Below are 19,802 nucleotides of genomic sequence, written 5' to 3'. Positions count from 1 at the left end.
GGGTACGAAAAAAATGTGTGTACGAAAACAATTGGGTAAGAAAAAATTATGCCAAAAAAATATATGCTAAAATAGCTTGGGGTCTTGACCACCAAAACGGCTTGGATTTTAATTATGCTGAAATAACTCGGGGGTCATGACCACCAAACTGGCTTAGAATTAAATTATGCTGAAATAGCTCAGGATCTTGACCACCAACCTGGCTTGGATTTTTATTATGCTGAAAAAGCTTGGGATCTTTACCACCAAACTGGCTTGGATTTGAATTATGCTCATAGTTCGGGTTCTCGACCACCAAACTGGCTTGCATTTTAATTATGCTGAAATAGCTCAGGATCTTGACCATCAAACTGGCTTTGATTTTAATTATGCCGAAATAGTTCAGGATCTTCACCACCAAACTGGCTTGGATTTTAAATATGCGGAAATAGCTCGAGGTCTCGGCCATGAAACTGGCTAGGATTTTAATTATGCTAAAAAAGCTCGGGTTCTTGACCACCAAACTGGCCTTGATTTTAATAATACCGAAATAGTTCAGGATCTTGACCACTAAACTGACTTGGATTTTAAATATGCTGAAATACCTCAGGGTCTCCCCCACAAAACTGGCTAGGATTTTAATTATGCTGAAAAAGCTTGGGGTCTTGATCACCAAACTGGCCTGGATTTTAATTATAATTTATACCGAAATAGTTCAGGATCTTGACCACTAAACTGACTTGGATTTTTATTATGCTGAAATAGCTCGGGGTCTCCGCAACCAAACTGGCTTGGATTTTAATTATGGTTAGAAAGCTCGGGGTCTTTACCACAAAAATTGACCACCAAACTGGCTTGGATTTTAATTATACCGAAAAAGTTCAGGATCTTGACCACTAACCTGACTTGGATTTTAATTATGCTGAAATAGCTCGGGGTCTCTGCCACCAAACTGGCTTGGATTTTAATTATGGTGAGAAAGCTCGGTGCTTGACCACAAAAATGGCTTGGATTTTAATTATGCTGAAATAGCTTGGGATCTTTACCACCAAAGTGGGCGGGGCCCTGGGGTGGGTAATGTGAACATGGATGGTCGAGACACTGTGTTGTCATAAGAAATCTTAAGTATTAATTTGAAGTCAATTGGTAAAAAATGGTGCGGCAGAGGCCGACGCGTATTCCCATGCCGCAAGTTTGACCCAGGGGGCGCCCCAGGGTTGGTAATGCGGCCATGCATGGTTGAGATTGACCGTAACTATTGTCTTAAGAGATTTCGAGTGCTTGACAGGTTAATGTAAGCCATCATGGAGACGGGTGGTTTATGTGGGTTGGTGGTAATTTAAAAGATGAAGTTTCAAAAATAATTATAAAAATAAAATTGGGGGGGGGGGATTATGGGGTGGGGCATGGGGGATAGTTTGGGTGCAGTGCATTGTGGTATGTCAGGTAAGTGTTGTTTTGTCAAAGTATGAATCAAATGTGATCATAAATAAAGAAGTTATGGCAATTTAAGCAAAATGTTCAATTATCTAAGTATAAAAGGGGCAATAATTCTGTCAAATGCTTGATACAGTTTTCTGCTCTTGTTTATAGATTGGGATCATGTTGGTAAAGAAGTATGCAAAATATGAAAGCAATATGGCAAAGGACATAGAAAATATTTGAGGTGGTATGCAAACTTTAACATAGATTTATCAATAATATGCATATTCTAAGTATAAAAGGTTAATAATTCTGTCAAAATGCTTGATTCAGTTGTCTGCTCTTGTTTATAGATTGGGATCATGTTGGTAATGAAGTATGCAAAATATGAAAACAATAAGTCAAAGGACATAGAAAATAGTTAAGGTGGTATGCAAACTTTAACATAGATTTATCAATAATATGCATATTCTAAGTATAAAAGGGGCAATAATTCTGTCAAAATGCTTGATACAGTTGTCTGCTCTTGTTTATAGATAAGGGTCATGTTGGTAAAGAAGTACATGTATGCAAAGTATAAAAGTAATTTGTAAAAGGACAAAGAAAATATATGGGGTAGTACACAAACTTTAACATGTCCACGCTAACGGTAACGCCGACGTGATCAGGATAGCTCCATTATATATATTTCATATATATTAGTCAAGCTAAAAATGAGTGAAAATCTCTGACCTGTCTCCACCCCATCCCCTTTAACTTTTGACCCAGGGGTCAGATCAAAATTCCATATAGTGCAGGGTCGCACATAATGCTCATAGCTACCATGTGTTTAAGTTTCAAGGTTCTAGTGCTAATGGTGTAGGAGATAGTGGCTAGGACAGACGGACAGACTGATGGTGGAGATAACCACAATGAACCTGTTAACAGCCAACTAACGCTGCCAACAAAGCACAAGCTTTACGTGTCAGGATGCGGCACTATCTATACAAACTGCATAAGGATTTACAAGACGCTTAGGGTTTGAGGGACACCAAACCTGATTATGAGTCTTCCACACCTTAAGCATTTTAATAACCCTTTGCATGCTGGGAAATTTGTCGTCTGCTAAAATGTCGTCTGCTGAATTTCTAAAATAAGCATTTTCTTCAAAAAATTTTCAAAGAATACTATCAGAATAGCAAACAGTTTGGATCCTGATGAGACGCCACGTTCTGTGGCGTCTCATCTGGATCCAAACTGTTTTCAAAGGCCTTTAAAATTCGGTTCCCGCACTGAAAGGGTTAAATATACTTATTTGCTTGTGTACATGTACCTGATAATAAATTATTATTATTACCTGTTTTGGCATCAACAAGCTTTATCAATTGGCCCTCAAATTTTGCACATAAACGCTACATGATCAACCAATATGCCTTTTCATTTCAAGTCGGAAAGCAATTTAGCCCTTATTCGGCCATTATAGGGTGGAGGATCTATTTAAAATACAACTATTCCAGATACAAAAATATGAATTCATTTATTTAATGCACTTATTTTCTTCTCTTTTGCTACGAAATGACCATAAACCAGCTTTCCCAGTCATATTTTGCACTAGCAGATGATATTTCTTTTTTTACATATGAAAGGTAAAAAGAAATTCAAGCAGCATTTTATAATATAAATTTTAAAATGCACTCAATCATGCACTTCCAAACAAAATTATTGTAATTCTGTTATTTATAATCATATTAATAATGCCTCATTTTTCTCAAGTTTATGGTTTACTATCTTTTTTTCCCAATTTTATGGTTTATCTTGATTATTTTCTGAATTCAAAAGGCACTGGCTTAAAAAAACTGTCTATGCATGTAACTGTATATTGAAATCTCTTTATGAGTGATTATAAATGCATGATAAAATTCTAACATGTTATGTAATAGATAAATCTATATTGTTTGTATTTTTTCGTAAACATTATTAGCCACCGTTGTTGTCAAACATATATTTTTGTTTTATTAATGACGTTGTTTCACAGATTACTGTAACAGAGCTACAGATAAGGTGGGCATTTGTGCAAATACCCAATGTAAAATTGCCGATTACGCATAGAAAAATAAAACCATGCGTTCCGAAACCCCATTGAAATTGCCGATTACGCATATCATATTTTTCCTTTGCATAACGAGTAAATTTGTCCCGGAAATACCCTGGTCCGAAATACCCGGATTCTTTCCGCTTTGTTCAAGGGCTTTCAGTATAACCTTCAGTACAATAATATGTACGGAAAAAAGTGTCTTTGTGACTACGTGTTATTGTTGTGAAAATGTCGAAATCGTGAGGCCTTAAAAATGGAAACATCGTATCCTAGGCACAAAGAAACTCAATTTTAAGATATTTAACCGCAGGCAACACAAAATCAGAAGCGGAAAATATAGTGAAACTAATTCTTGACGATATTATGTCGGAGGCAATTGCTGTCAGTGCTTACATTGTAAGAAAACTGGTGGAAAAAATCGTTGAACTTTTTTTTTGAATCAAGACTGTATATTATGGATACATCTACATAATTACACAAAATCTCTGAAACTAATCAATTAAGAGTGGAACTACAACCAGCTTATTCAGATAAGCAGGTGAGAATTTAAGACAATGAACATACCCAATTTTAAAACAAAGGTACCCAATTGTCAATTAAAGTACCCGTTGTGGGTACCGACTTTTTTGTACCCAATTGAATATGAAAATACCCAATTGAACTCAAAAGTAGTGGGTATTAACCCAATTACTCAGAAAAGTTATCTGGAGCTCTGCTGTAACGTACAATCTTTATACGGAATGAAGGAGTTTTTATTTACAAGTACACTTTTTGTATTTTTTTGATAGTCTACTTAATTTTTGTTTTACTGTTAAATAAAATAACGCCGCACGCGTCAGACTAATGTCGTTAAAATCTAGAGTTTAAATGAAATTATGTCACACGATATACGTATAAAAATATTTAACTGCATGTCCGACTTGTCGTCATTAAATTCAAGTCGTCATTAAATTCAAGATTTAAAATGAAAATACGTCACAAGATATATGTACTTCATACCATACGAGTTTTTTAGGATATTTTCAGATCTGAATACTGGTATTTTACGTGTTAAACTTTAACTGTAATGTATCGCAGATTCAGAGATGTATGTTTTGTTGTAAAGGTCATTTAACCCAACATATCTCAGACACAAAGAGTGTCCAAATTTGTGCAAACAATTAAATTAAAACTAAGACATTTATCGATTGTCATTACCTGCTGTATAATTTATTTGTGTACTGACATATATTCAATTGTGGTGAAATCAACCGGGATCACCTTGGTGAGAATCTGGTGGAAAAATCACTGCACTAACCTGAGACATCAGTCTGTCATGATTGATTGCTCAGTTGTACATATTTTTCTCATTCTGGCTACCATAACTTTAAATGTCGCTTTTTATGATTTTTGACTGGCGCGACTTTATAGTTATGGACCAACCCCATTAGGAAAGTCAACCAGAAAATGCCGAAAAGTCGACAGTTAAAAAAGACCGGTCCAAAACAGCTTTTAAATGCAGTTATTGGCCCATATCAATCACTTGATTGGAAAGATTGACATTTTTCACATTTAACTGATACATTCTTTCACAAAATACTATCTTAAACATTTAAAATTTATCTATTCTGCTCTTACATATCGAGAAAAACAGCGATGTGACAGACTTTCTTGAAATGCGAATCTCCCGAGATTTCACGGTCATATGATGGTATTTCTACTTTTAGTAACATACCATGTGCTCAAGTGTTTTCAAATTCAGAATGACATTTCCCGGTATTTTAGAATATTCTGGCTTGTTTTGTGAACAAATTGTAGTGTAAATACAAACTCAAAGTAAATATTTAAAACTACCCGATTCACACTGAAATCATTTTTATAATCCACCAGACTTGTTGTTAATCACAAATAATAGATTTCAGAAAACGAAAGTAATGTTTACAATTTCAGCAAAAATTGTCAAGGTCGTTCGAAAGTATCCAAATTAAAACTAGTCTTGGACAAAGCGACAATGGCGTCAAAATTGTGAATTTCAGACTGATGAGAGTTATTTTCATCTATTGTAAGATGCATTTGAAACATTTGAACCTTAAAATATTCCTCAGTGCAGTAATTTATATTCATTCACCAATATATGTAGAAATGTATCCAAGAAAATGAGTATTCTTTGATTTATAGCATGACATAAATATGTTACGACTCTGGTTGACTTTTGATACGGGGTTGGCTTCATCATACAGGTATGTCAATACTATATCAGTGTCCGACAAATTTCTTATTGCATGTTATAGATATTACATGTATGTGCACATGTATGTGTACTTAAATTCGGACAGCACGTTAAGTTGGAAACGTAAATAAAGCGTTTAGATGATCAATACGACTGACTCGTATGGTGTTAATCAATGCAATTGCTCTTTTTAACAACAAATACCGAGTTTCAAGAAATCAAGAGTATTAAATCATTTATTTACTTGTGTCCGACTTTAAGTTCTGTCCGAATTTACGTATTGCATCCGTATGTTACGACACTAGTGTGCAGTCAGTATACAATACAATAATTGTTTCAATAATGAAGGAACTGATACAGTGTAACGGTAACGATACAGCGTGTTTACATTATATTTTATTAAGAGGAAATGTCAATGCCAAATAATTCGCGAGATACCCCGGTACTTTAGTTGAAATTCACAACGAAACTTTTAATGGAAACTAAATGATCTCAATGATGTACCCGCTACGAAATTTTTATTTACAAATAAATACACCCATGCCAATTTGTGCGCGCTTTTTATCTGGACCAGGGGCCTATACGTTTGTATAGGTCCCTGTCTGGACAAAGAAATTTATTTATTAAATGTAGAATTTTGTAACCTAAAATAGCTGTACACAACGTGTGCAAACCGTCGCAGGTGATTTACGCAAGTTGCAATTGAACGGTCCTGATTGGGAGCTTATTTCATCATATCTTTAAATAGAATCATATGCCGAAATTCAATTGACACTTTAGAAAATTTCAAACGTTTGTGTTTATGACTCTCATCGTCTATATTACCCTCCCATAATTTGGTTTAAAAAAAATTAAATTGGGCATATATGGGATTATTGATTAACAGTCGATCAATCCAATTATTAATTGACAATGCAAACTAATTAGCAGGTGTTAACCGCGTTGTTATTAATATTCATTTTCGGTTTCGTTACCGTTTTGAAGAATCCGCTATTGTTTTGATTTATTTAATGTTCGGCATCCTTGGATATTTAACGACATCAAAAACGTAGTCGCTCTTACTCATTGTTGCGGTTAACAAAGAATTCCAAACTGCGAAATGATGTTGCATCATGTGCGCCAACTATCCAACCGGCTCTCATTATATTATTAGCAGACGACAAATGTTGATTCTGATTGAATGATTAAAATGCACTCTTACTGTTTACGACATTACCGCAAGTGATCGGTGATTGATAAGATAATTGATTGCACTTTGTTATCGGATTATAAACAAGACACGGTGTAGAAACACATGGTCAGCGTGTTTATTCTACGTATGTCTGTCAATAAAACGGGCTACCGCTCTTATAGATTTATAGTAGCCCGGCGGGCGTCAGCTGAAACATTTCAGTAGCCCGATGAAAAAATTCTGTAGCCCCCGGGCTACGGGCAATGGATTTGTCGGACACTGCTATATAAATTGTACACTGAAGTTTCTTTAGCTAATATTTTTCTTATGTTGACAGACCATTGACATTGCTGGGGTTTGTTGAGATAAATACTTATTATCATCAGGGGCAGGAAGACATTATAGACATTAAACAGCGTATCATTACGTAGACAACAGTTGCACAACTGTATGCGTAAAAGGTAAATCAGTATATTAATAATTATGTTGACAACTAGCTTACGTAGCAACGTCCGAAAATATGAAATATCCGACATCTATTTCAATATTTAAAATTCAAGATATAATGACTACTGAACTGTTTTACTTTAAGGAAAAAACAGTAAAAGTATGTTTTTTATGAAAATGAAACACAACAAACAATATACTTATCATGATAACGGCTAAACGACTTATTATCCCAATATAACACTGTCATTGAATCGCACATTTCAATTAAAAATTATTCCCCTTGAATGTTAATGCATATTGATATAACGAATTCATCAAACGTTATCAAACATGAGTAATTTGCATTGCATCGGATTCCCACAATATTTTGTGGATGTAAATCGGATCCGGTTGTTGTTTATGTGTCAAGCTCATTTTGCCAGTGAGATACTTAAATTTCTTGCGTAGTAAAATCGGCTAGATTGAACTTTACCGGTACGCAGTTGTTTACCACTATCAAATCTACTGTAAAGTACACAAAGATACTTACATAATTCTGCCGTATCTGTCTGAATAAACATCCGCTGCACAAAATATAGACATGTGTATTAATGATTATTAAACACAATCTTATTTTTCTGTGTTTATTGAATTAATGACACTGAGTTTCTTTGTCGCGTTACAAGATGGCGGATGTCTAACGCTGTTTGTGAAGTGACGTCACAATGTTTATTTGAGCGCGTGCCCGTTCCCACAAAAAAAGTTTAAACACAAAATACTCGAAAACTTGATTTTTGCCAGGTATAACCCCTACGCCAACAGGTAGATCGCATTCTGGTCCATATACATGTCAAATTTCAGCAAACGTGTTCGGCCAGTTTTCAAGAAACTCAAATCGCGGCTATATGCACCAACTTAACAAAACTTAGCCCCCTTTATCATTCGTTCGAATGAACGTCATCAATGATGACGTCCAATACATCACTCATTCCATACATAAAATTGGTAAACATTGATTAAGTACTATGTTCTTGTTGCTTTTTCAAACCCTGCTGATGATGACCAAGAAATTTTTTTCAGGAAATTTGAAAAGATGTAATCATTGGAATGGAGAATAAAACAAATTGACCATTCAATAAATGATTGAACAACGTGAAAGGCATTTATTTAATACATTTGGTAATTACTTTATAAAATGCACATTCTTCATAGATAAGCGTTTTAATATTTAGACCGTCATTTGTCAATTAATTTACAAAATGAACATTCTTGATTGTGCACAGTTTACTAGTTTGTGTCTAGAACTCTCATCTGATTGAGCATGTATATTTTAAAACTATCTATTGGGTCTTGTTATCGTTGATGAAAAAGTGTTTTGTTAGGATCAAATGTTCCCGGGTTCATTCCCCGCTTGATGAGCATCCCCATGATTTCCTCTTAAGACTCCAAGTACTGGTACTTGCCAGGCTATGGATTCATGGTACTAACCAGGCTATGTATTCCTGGTACTAGCCAGGCTATGTATTCCTGGTGATAGACAGGCCTATGTATTCCGGATACTAACCAGGCTATGTATTCTTGGTACTAGCCAGGCTATGTATTCCTGGCACTAGCCAGGCTATGGATTCCTGGTACTAGCCAGGCTATGTATTCCTGGTACTACCAGCCTATGTATTCCAGGTCCTCACCAGGCTATGTATTCCTGGTACTAGCCAGGCTATGTATTCCTGGTACTAACCAGGCTATGGATTCATGGTACTAGCCAGGCTATGTATTCCTGGTTCTTACCAGGCTATGTATACCTGGTACTAGCCAGGCTATGTATTCCTGGTACTAACCAGGCTATGTATTCCTAGTACTAACCAGGCTATGGATTCCTGGTACTAGCCAGGCTATGTATTCCTGGTACTACCAGGCTATGTATTCCTGGTACTAGCCAGGCTATGGATTCCTGGTACTAGCCAGGCGATGTATTTCTGGTACTAACCAGGCTATGGATTTCTGGTACTAACACGCTATGGATTTCTGGTACTAACCAGGCTATGGATTCCTGGTACTAACCAAGCTATGGATTCCTGGTACTAGCCAGGCTACGGAATCCTGGTACTTACCAGGCTATATATTCCTAGTACTAACCAAGCTATATATTCCTAGTATTTACCAGGCTTGTATTCCTGGTATTAACCAAGCTATGGATTCCTGGTACTAGCCAGGCTATGGATACCTGGAACTAACCAGGATATCGATTCCTGGTACTAACCAGGCTATGTATTCCTGGTACTTTCCATGCTATGGATTTCTGGTACTAGCCAGGCTATGTATATCTGGTACTAGCAAGGCTATGGATTCCTGGTACTAGCCCGGCTATGGATTCCTGATACTAGCCAGACTATGGATTCCTGGTACTAGCCAGGCTATGCATTCCTGTTACTAGCCAGGCTATGGATTCCTGGTCCTAACCAGGCTATGGATTCCTGGTCCTATCCAGGCTATGTATTCCTGGTACTAGCTAGGCTATGTATTCCTGGTACTAGCCAGGCTATGGATTCCTGGTACTAGCAACGCTATGGATTTCTGGTACTAGTCAGGCTATGGATTCCATGGTTCTAACAAGGAAATGTATTTCTGTTACTAACCAGACTATGTATTCCTGGTACTAACCAGGATATGTATTCCTGATATAACAAGGCTATGGATTCCTGGTACTAGCCAGGCTATGGATTCCTGGTACTAACTAGGCTATTGATTCCTGGTACTAACCAGAATATGTATTCCTGGTACTTACCAGGCTATATATTCCTGGTTCTAACCGGGCTATGGATTAATGGTTCTAACCAGGCTATGAATTAGTGGTTCTAACCAGGCTATGGATTCCTGGTACTAACCAGGCTATGTATTCCTGGTACTAGCCAGGCTATGTATTCCTGGTACTAACCAGGCTATGTATTCCTGGTACTAGCCAGGCTATGGATTCCTGGTACTAGCAACGCTATGGATTTCTGGTACTAGTCAGGCTATGGATTCCTGGTACTAACAAGGAAATGTATTTCTGTTACTAACCAGAATATGTATTCCTGGTACTAACCAGGATATGTATTCCTGATATAACAAGGCTATGGATTCCTGGTACTAGCCAGGCTATGGATTCCTGGTACTAACTAGGCTATTGATTCCTGGTACTAACCAGAATATGTATTCCTGGTACTTACCAGGCTATATATTCCTGGTTCTAACCGGGCTATGGATTAATGGTTCTAACCAGGCTATGAATTAGTGGTTCTAACCAGGCTATGGATTCTTGGTACTAACCAGGCTATGGATTCCTGGTACTAACCAGGCTATGTATTCCTGGTACTAACCAGGCTATGTATTCCTGGTACTAGCATGGCTATGGATTCCTGGTACTAGCCAGGCTATGTATTTATGGTACTAAACAGGCTATGTATTCCCGGTACTAACCAGGCTATGGATTCCTGGTACTAGCCGGGCTATAGATTCCTGGGACTAGCCAGGCTATGTATTCCTAATACAAACCAGGCTTTGTATTCCTGTTACAAGCAAGACTATGGATTCATGGTACTAGCCAGTTTATGTATTCCTGTTACTAACCAGGCTATGTATGTCTGGTACAAACCGGGATATGTATTCCTCGTACTAACCAGGCTATTGATTGTTGGTACTAACCGGGCTATGTATTCCTGGTACTACCCAGGCTATGTATTCCTGGTACTTACCAGCTATGTATTCCTGGTACTAGCCAGGCTATTGATTCCTGGTACTAACCAGGCTATGGTTTCCTGGTACTAAACAGGCTATGGATTCCTGGTACTAAACAGGCTATTGATTCCTGGTATTAACCAGGCTATGGATTCGAGAGTACAATAAGCCATATTTACACATCATCACAATGCCCTCTACATTTAATGTTTTATGAAAACCCATTAATGAAGACAATAGGAGCTCAAACCATTCACCGTATAGAAAGACGTTAACCATGGCTCGGTTATATTGACTCGTGCCTTCTGCACAACTTCTGAATGTCCTTAACATTTTTGTTAAGCTTCATCACCATTTTTCAAATGCTACAGGAGATATTTTGCAGACATGAAAGTGTGACAAGCACAATGACAGATAGACGAACGAAGTGCGTTTCTGCAATCTTAGCCCCCTTCGCAACTTTAATTTTGGCGGAGGATAAAAAATGTAATAACTTTACGGATAAAATAACAATTCAATTGGAACTTCAAATATAAATCACCATGAAGTGTAAATGTGCAAGACACAAACGTAGTGAATCGCTGCTTTCTTATTACTGTTTCCCTGGAAGAACCATTGATACCATTTCTGTTTGGTTTAAACACATTTTTTGCATATACCGTGCAATGGGATTTGAACAAGTTTTTGCAACATTATGTTGACCCTATCCTAGATATTAAAATAAGAAATACAATGTAAATAGAAGTTGAATAATACAGTAAATGGATGAGATATGTCTGTACATAACAGAAGGTATACACTTTTTGTAAAAACAATTACATTCGATTACAGTATGACAATTAAATCGCATACTTAAATAAAGCGTTTTAAGTCTGTTATGAATGTCTGAAAAATTTATAAAAATACGTTTCACTAAATTCAAAAACATGTCAGGATCGCCAAAAATAGGTGTTTGATTTCGAGCCATGATTCATTTTGTTGATAGTGTTTAATGTTATGTTGGCTTATAACAAATGGTATAACTATGGAACACATTTTATATGACATAATTTCGTAAACGATAAACTTCCGTCACTGAAAAAATAAGGTATATAAATAGCTCTTAATAGCTCTATATGTCTCAACCAGCTGAATGATCAATTAGAAATGTCATAGCACTTAATTTGATTTGACATGTTTCACAAAATGTGCTTCACATACATTCATTAAAAACTGACCTCAGTATATAGCAATATTTCTACGTGAAAAGTATCACTTAAACAAAGACAAACAAGTAAGGATTAAAAGAAACGCTCATTCGTTATTATGTAGATGAATCCACCATTCAGCTCAACATTGTTTTTAGAAAGGAAAAACAAACAACATTATAGTTGTTTAGAAATGAATATTTGTTAAATATTAAACATATATGAGTATACATTTTATTAAACCCACACAATAATTAAATGTAATGTACTTGTGTAAAGGCTATGGGGTCGCTTTTTTCAATCACCAAAGACATGCATGTTCCTGTTAAATGATATTGAATCTGTTTGATTCGTATGTTGCGTCAATACTGTGTTAAGCGTGTGATGTTGGTTTTTTTAAATGCTGAGGATATTGAAAGAGTTCATAGCAGATTTTTGAAACGAATACTTTGTGTCAAATGAGTACTTCTAATGTAGCAGTATACGGGTAATATGGGCGATATCCGTTATATATAAATCGCAATGTACGAGTTATAAAAATATAATTCTTTTAATTGTATACGGTTAACAAAGTAATTGTATATTATATAGAACACTATGTTATATGAGAAAAAGTGCTGAAAATAGTATACGATGTAACAATTGGATAACCAAAGTACGAGACTTTCTTCAAAATACTGGTTTTGTAGATGTATGGATGTATCCATGGTCAGTAAATTCAAATGTATTCATCTCTATATTTAAAACCAGACTTATTGACATGTAGATAGGCTTGTGGCGAAATGATTTAAATGTTTAAAGTTAATTTACATTATACAAAGAGTTGAAACATCGATTTGAATTTTTTGATTACCTCAACATAATCCCAAGCTTTAATTTAAGAAAAAACATATCAAAACTAACACTTCGTCTGATATGCTAAACATTGAATCTGGTAGACATATAAATATTCCTCGAAACGAACGTAAATGTAATATATGTACCTCAAATGATATCGAGGACGAATATCATTGTGTAATCGTATGTCTTCTTTATACTCATAATTGAAAACTGTATATCGACAAATTATATTATAACCGACCTAGTACAGTCGAGTTACCATTACCGGATCAGTAGCGTAAAAAAGTTGTGCTGGTGATAAACAATACATGCTTTGAAACTTATTTTATACCAGTTTAATACAATATTACCTTTGCTTACTGTTAAAGCAAAAATTATGTTTTAAAATGCAGACAATATCTTTTTGTAGCACTTTTTTCACATCGGAATTCATGCTTTAACGGATCACTTGTAGCCATAATGGATTACGTGATCAAAACCACTCAGGGAGCATCTCAAATGCTATTTGAACTGTCAAAGCATGAAACTTGTACTTTTATACTGTGATTAAAATATTGTATAAAGTTGATTTGCTTATAAACAGTGATTATGCTGTGTTTTATATAGTATGGTACAGTTTGCAAGCCGTGGACATAGATATAGCAAAGTATGCACTAACCATTTCAACCTTGCCCATTTTATCCATACAAGGTTGTTTCATTCCACTAATAACATTTGCTATGTAATGTGATTTTGAACGGATTAGCAACATGTCAACTTTGTTTAAGCAGCACATTAACGGGTTTCTCCACAGTCTAGATTATTTAGAGAAATATATATTGTTTAACTGTGAATCATTTGCTTAAAGTATTGAATAGATCCAACAGATATGGATTACTTATAAAACATGGTGATTACTAATCATATCTAATTTTCAATATTTAATATGAAACAGTGTTACACAAATAAAACGTGAAGAAAACAATCTATTAAGATGATCTATTGAAAAAGTCAACAAAATTTGCATGCAGTTTCATAAATGAATATATAATCAATGGGACCACAATTAATTAAAAATAAATCATCATTGACAACAGTAAACTATATGCAAGCAAAACAAAACTAAAACAACTGAACACAAGAACTTAAAATAACATCACAAGATACACAAATATCAATGTACAATAACATCACAGCATAAAAAATATTAATCATATTATCATATTAAAATGATGACTGAGTGAAACATGCACATGTAATTGTTACAAATAAAAGCATTAAATGACTGATTTTGAAAAGTTGAAAAGTAACATCATTTCAAATGATACATTTTAAAAAGAGTTATGGCTTATAAAGTTGCTGCATGATATAATGACTTAACATGAATGCCTCAGTTGAACAAATCAAAGTACTGAATGTACTGGTGAGCCGATTTTGCTCAAATTGTGTGTTCGTAAAAACACTATACACCGTGATGCCAACCAATCACCTTTGTTGAATAAAACAGATGGAATTAAGGGAGGGTGACAGGCTGTCAACATAATATATGATTAAGCTATTGGGGTTAAAAGTAAATGCTGCTTTTTAAAACAAGTCATTGTCGTACATACCAATTTATAACTGCGAAATGTTTGTTAATACAATTTAGATTATTATCATTTGAACTGGTGACCTAGGTTTTTACTCTGACTAAGTGTTATATGTATCTGAGATTTCGTGAAGACAAACGTTGTCATAAGGTTTCTATACATCATGTAGATTCAATAATTATTCATATATATATTCAATTAATTAATTTACTGGATTTTAAGTCACACCGACAAAGTGTAGGTCATAAAGCGACTTTATGTGAACAAAAAATAAATGTTGATAATGTTCTATTGTTAGGACGGACATGTACGAGATTGTTTTGATTACTCGGAAAACATTAACGCAAATTAATTAGCTGCTGTGAAAGTGACAACCACAACATGTATTTCGTGTGTAAGGAAAAAGTTAAAAAATGGCATGAAAAGCATGGGCGAATTGTCATATAAAAACTTTGAAGCGCAGAGAACAATTCGATGTTTACTTTGACAGTAAAAAATGTAGCGCGTGGTAATTAAATTTTGTCGCGCATATCGCCAACGCAGTTGACTTCTTAAAACGAATGAATATATAAGCACTGTATCGGTTAAGTGTAGAAAGTTCAGTATTGAACCGATATTTCGTCGCTGTATACACCTTCCATGAAGACTGCGTGTTACTCGGGTGCTAATGCCACATTGAAAAGACATTGCCATGAATGGAAAGCGCACATCGGAGCTATTTTGTTTGCGAATGCAGAATCTGGATGCAAAGTGGTTAAATGCAGTAACGGACTTCATTCTTCGGTTTACGTATATTATGTTACCTATGGGGCGAATTGCAGAAGGCTATCGCCCAAAATACTGAAAGCTTCAAAAGATAAAGACGTATGACTTATTAAAAATGCTGCACAGTAAGTAGGCTATTTGAAAGATATGGGTTCACAAATAATTTTTATACAGATGCTTAAAAAGTTTGAATTTCAGTCAATCATGATAGTTGCTGGAATGCTTTGATGTTGATGGAAAGTGCTTGAGTTACTGGTGGCTGCAACTTAACCCTTCGCCTCTTCAGTGGCTGTCTGAAACAGACAAATACATATATTTTTAATAATCAATATTAATAGCTTTGTAAAACATAAATTATACCCTAACACTTCTCAGCCATGTTCAAGGACCAATAACTCAGGGATGTGTGGGGATGCAAAGTGTCCTTCACATTAACAAGTTGATTACATATTTGAAGTTCCAATTTAATCTCTGTTGAAATGTGGATGAAATTCACTACACATACTACTAACATTTTATGCCGACACCCATACAAGAGTTTATTTTGGCAATATATTTAAATTAAACATTTAATGTTGATGCTGTTAAAAAGTTTAATAAGTAGGCCCACATCATACAAACATCTTTTGTACACATACACTTTTGGTCTTTTTTAGTGATGAAACCATTTTCAATCAATAAATCTTTTGACTGTTATGCATTTATATATATATATAATAAAATGTATAAAATAATTACGTCTGCTATAGTAAGCACCATGGGATACTATGTAACATGTAACTTTGGTTTGTATAATGTAAAATCTTCGCCCATTAAACACAAAAATGCGCTTATGTGGTCTTAATTACATAACAGAATAAATGGCCACTATACATATGCTCAATGTTTGGCGTTGCATTTTAAGTTATAAGCCAATACTTATCTTCACCCAGACCCACCAAATGGGTTGAAAGTTGGCTTCATAAATTAATAATCCACATGCACATTCTCCTATATTGTCTAAATCACATTACTGACGTTATGGAGATTTACGTATATGTTTAAAGAGTAATAAACTATATATAGTGCTTATACGGTTTGTATTGAATTGTATACGAAATCACCCCTATGAATGTGCACACATACACAGATCATAGGTTCATATGTTCTTAATCGGTTGCTATTGCGTTGTAAAAGAAATGAACCAAAGTCACTGCACAGTGACAACATTTGAAATGGCTTTTCCGGTAATCTTTCAGTGACATTAGTAATTGATCAAAATTACTCTGCGTCCGGTCAACATCTACGTGTGCTTAATGTTGTCTTAATCGCATAACAGGAGTTCTAAACAATATTGATCTGCGTCCAGATAATCTTTAACGGATGCTTATAGGTAGCCATTGCCTTTAAAAATTGATGAGCCCCTATTAATAAAATAGAAATAAGCGCCCGAAGAAACTTGTGTGAATACTCACGCCTTATAGGTATGATGAAAGTGCCTCCGCTTCCACAGCAGTAGCCGAAACGGATTCCGTTGATGGGGAAGCTGAGTCCGCACCACTCCAGTATCTTAGAGTCACCAACGGCGGAATCTTTGCCCACCTAATAACAAAAGTTGCAATGGCGTAATGGATTTGATATTTGCATAGCAACCAGTAGGTTTCGGCTCCGAATCCAACACAGAGAGCGTTCTCGGTATCTTTCAACAAAAAAAATGCCAAATACTGGTTCTTCTCAGGAAACAAGACTAGAGAGTATTTATATAAGACTTTTTGATATAATCAATATGAAATAAATAAAAAAAAAGATAATTGTAATTTCTACAAAGTTAACAAAATTTAAAAAAACATTGACATCACATAATAAATTATGCTTAATTGAGGTTTATTTTTAAAAGATCCTTGGCTTTAAAATTGCGTTAGCCATTTATGTGAATTTACGTTTATTTATTTAATTGTAGGTCACATATTTATGTCGGGGTGTTGTCTCTTTATAGGCATATATTTGTTCATGTTAAATTTTATACAATTAAACTATTTCCTGAAAAAGCCATAATATCTTGATAAGAGGAATGCGCTTTCCTTATCACTGACCGTGCTGTATCGTTAAAGGGTTAAAGAAGTTGTATGCAAACTAAATATGCATAATGATGTTTGAGACATTAAGGGTACAACTAACCTGAACATTATTTGAATTCCACTGATACCGATAAAAAAGGTTCATAGTATTTGTACTATCGTATTACACGTACACTGCATTGACAATGCATTGCATAGGTTAGTATTGCATCTGACCTTGACACAGCCCCCGTTCCATGAGATCCAAAACCATCGGAAGGAGGAGCCGGAGAGTACAGAGCCCTGCAAACAATAAATATATTGGGTAAAATTTAAATATTGCTATTTTTTACCAGTTAAATAATGTTTTGATATCGTTCTCAGACGAATGAAAAACTATGATCCTAACCCACTTAAAAGAGCCTATTTGAAAGTAACGGACCGAAAAAAGTGTTATGTCACTAAAAGTTTATGAACTATAACATGTATTGATGGTAAAAAAGGAACCAATGAACATCATTTTTGTGAAGTTAAAATTGGTTTGAGTTTCCAAATAAATTTTGGATTGATTTCAGCGTGTATCGAGTTAATAGTTGGCTAATATTATCCACTGAATGTGTTGAACGAAACACTCGTTTCATGATAAGCGATCGATATTGGAGACAATTATTCTTGAAAGCAAGCATCAAACAATACAAAAAGAACTCTTCCATGTGGAATAAATTATCAAGTACTAGTGTCGACTGTGGCTTCGTGTATCAGTGCGGTATATCCTTAGTGAAACATCAGTGGAATAAATTAGCAAGTACTAGTGTCGACTGTTGCTTCGTGTATCAGTGCAGTATAACCTAAGTGAAACGTTAGTGGAATAAATTAGCAAGTACTAGTGTTGACTGTTGCTTCGTTTATTAGTGCGGTATAACCTTAGTGAAACGTCAAAAACATGTATGTAAAGAAATGATAGACAGTGTAACGTCTGCTTGAATTTGAAGCGACAAATATTGGATACAATGTCTGTACAAATATTAGAAACTGTTTAATTAGAGATTGACATCTTGTTAGATTCACAATATCTAGCGTGCTTTTTTACACGAGTGTTAAATAAGATCACAAACATTAAGAAAAATATATTGGCCGTGCTCTGAAAATAGTATTTAATGCAAGTGCATAAAGTGTCGTCCCAGATTTGCCTTTGCAGTCCGCGCAGGGTAATCAGGGAAGACACTTCTCGCTTAAACTGGATTTTTTGTAAGAATACACTTTCTAAAAACGAAGAAATATGATATATGTACAAAGTGTCGTCCCCGACCAGCCTGTGCGGACTGCATAGGCTAATATGGACGGCACTAACACGCACTTGCATTAAACCCATTTTTCACAGAGCACGGTCCATATCTTATACCGTTTCGTTGTTGCGTTATAATAAGATGAACTCGTAAGCCTAAACGAGGGGAAATAAAGGAAAATGTGTGTTTCTGTTGTTTTCGTTAAATTCTGAACCGCTAAACACACAGTTAACCTGAATATATTGGCATATAACCATGTAAGAAAGTCCGATCGGTTAACGCGTTAACCTGGGGATAACTGTCACAAGAAGTGAAAGGGTCGGTGTTAAGGCATGGCATACCGTGTAGTTGGACAATGTGGGACCTTGCTGCTGGCCTCTGATGACAGACCGATTGTTGAACCACCCACCGATGACGATTTCTACCTCGCTGTTATTGAAGTCGATGTTGTTGCTCTGAAGTAGAATGTGGGCGCCGTGGTTGCCTACAGATTAAGATGGTTTTTAATAAATATGTTTTTACAAAGAAATGAATTTAAATAGAGATACATGTATGTATTGAGCAAGCATGGTCAATATTTTGAATGCCATCACATTATTTTAGAAAGATAATAAGATGTGTGGTGTTGTACTAACATCGGGGATAAAATGCCATTCAAGAAAATTTAAACTTGGAAATTCAATGGAAAAATATTAAACAAAGTTCATAAGATATTTTTTATAACTTACCCATGGTCTGAAAGGTCAGACTATTTATAGTGTCAGCTCTCAGCCCATCATTGTACGGATTGAACCGCGAATAGTCCACCCAGTAGTCAGCTTGAACGGGACAATTGTACGTAAGTTTCCCGCCTGCATAAAAAAATGATAGTAGACACGTGATTAAAGTTATGCTATTGTCACGTCTATAGACGACGTCCATCTTCATTAACCGGCCTGAGAAGAATTTGAAAAATTACTTGTATTCGTCACGTCTTTGTGTAACGGCATATGTTATTCAACCGTCCGCAGACGAATACGAGTAGCCAAATGATCAAAGAATTGCCGACGTCATGTATTAGCGGAACGTTACACGTTAAATCGACTTTTGCAGAATGAAACGTAAAGTCATATGATCAAG

General features: G+C 35.4%; 1 protein-coding gene across 1 annotated transcript in view; it reads right to left on the bottom strand.

The window, feature by feature from the left end:
- Nucleotides 1-14,120: 14,120 nt before the first annotated feature.
- LOC127870287 (uncharacterized protein 5-like) overlaps nucleotides 14,121-19,802 on the bottom strand; it is a 29,594-nt gene continuing 23,912 nt past the window's right edge. Inside the window, exons 2-6 of the mRNA XM_052412915.1 lie at nucleotides 19,412-19,534; nucleotides 19,025-19,167; nucleotides 17,635-17,700; nucleotides 16,816-16,942; nucleotides 14,121-15,654 (exon numbers count right to left, since the gene is read on the bottom strand). Coding sequence (XP_052268875.1) covers nucleotides 15,644-15,654; nucleotides 16,816-16,942; nucleotides 17,635-17,700; nucleotides 19,025-19,167; nucleotides 19,412-19,534 — 470 coding nt within the window. The 3' untranslated portion in view covers nucleotides 14,121-15,643. The remainder of the gene's footprint in view (nucleotides 15,655-16,815; nucleotides 16,943-17,634; nucleotides 17,701-19,024; nucleotides 19,168-19,411; nucleotides 19,535-19,802) is intronic.

This window comes from Dreissena polymorpha, chromosome 2, assembly GCF_020536995.1.
Source record: "Dreissena polymorpha isolate Duluth1 chromosome 2, UMN_Dpol_1.0, whole genome shotgun sequence".
Classification (NCBI taxonomy): domain Eukaryota; kingdom Metazoa; phylum Mollusca; class Bivalvia; order Myida; family Dreissenidae; genus Dreissena; species Dreissena polymorpha.
This window is presented reverse-complemented; position numbering and strand designations above follow the sequence as displayed.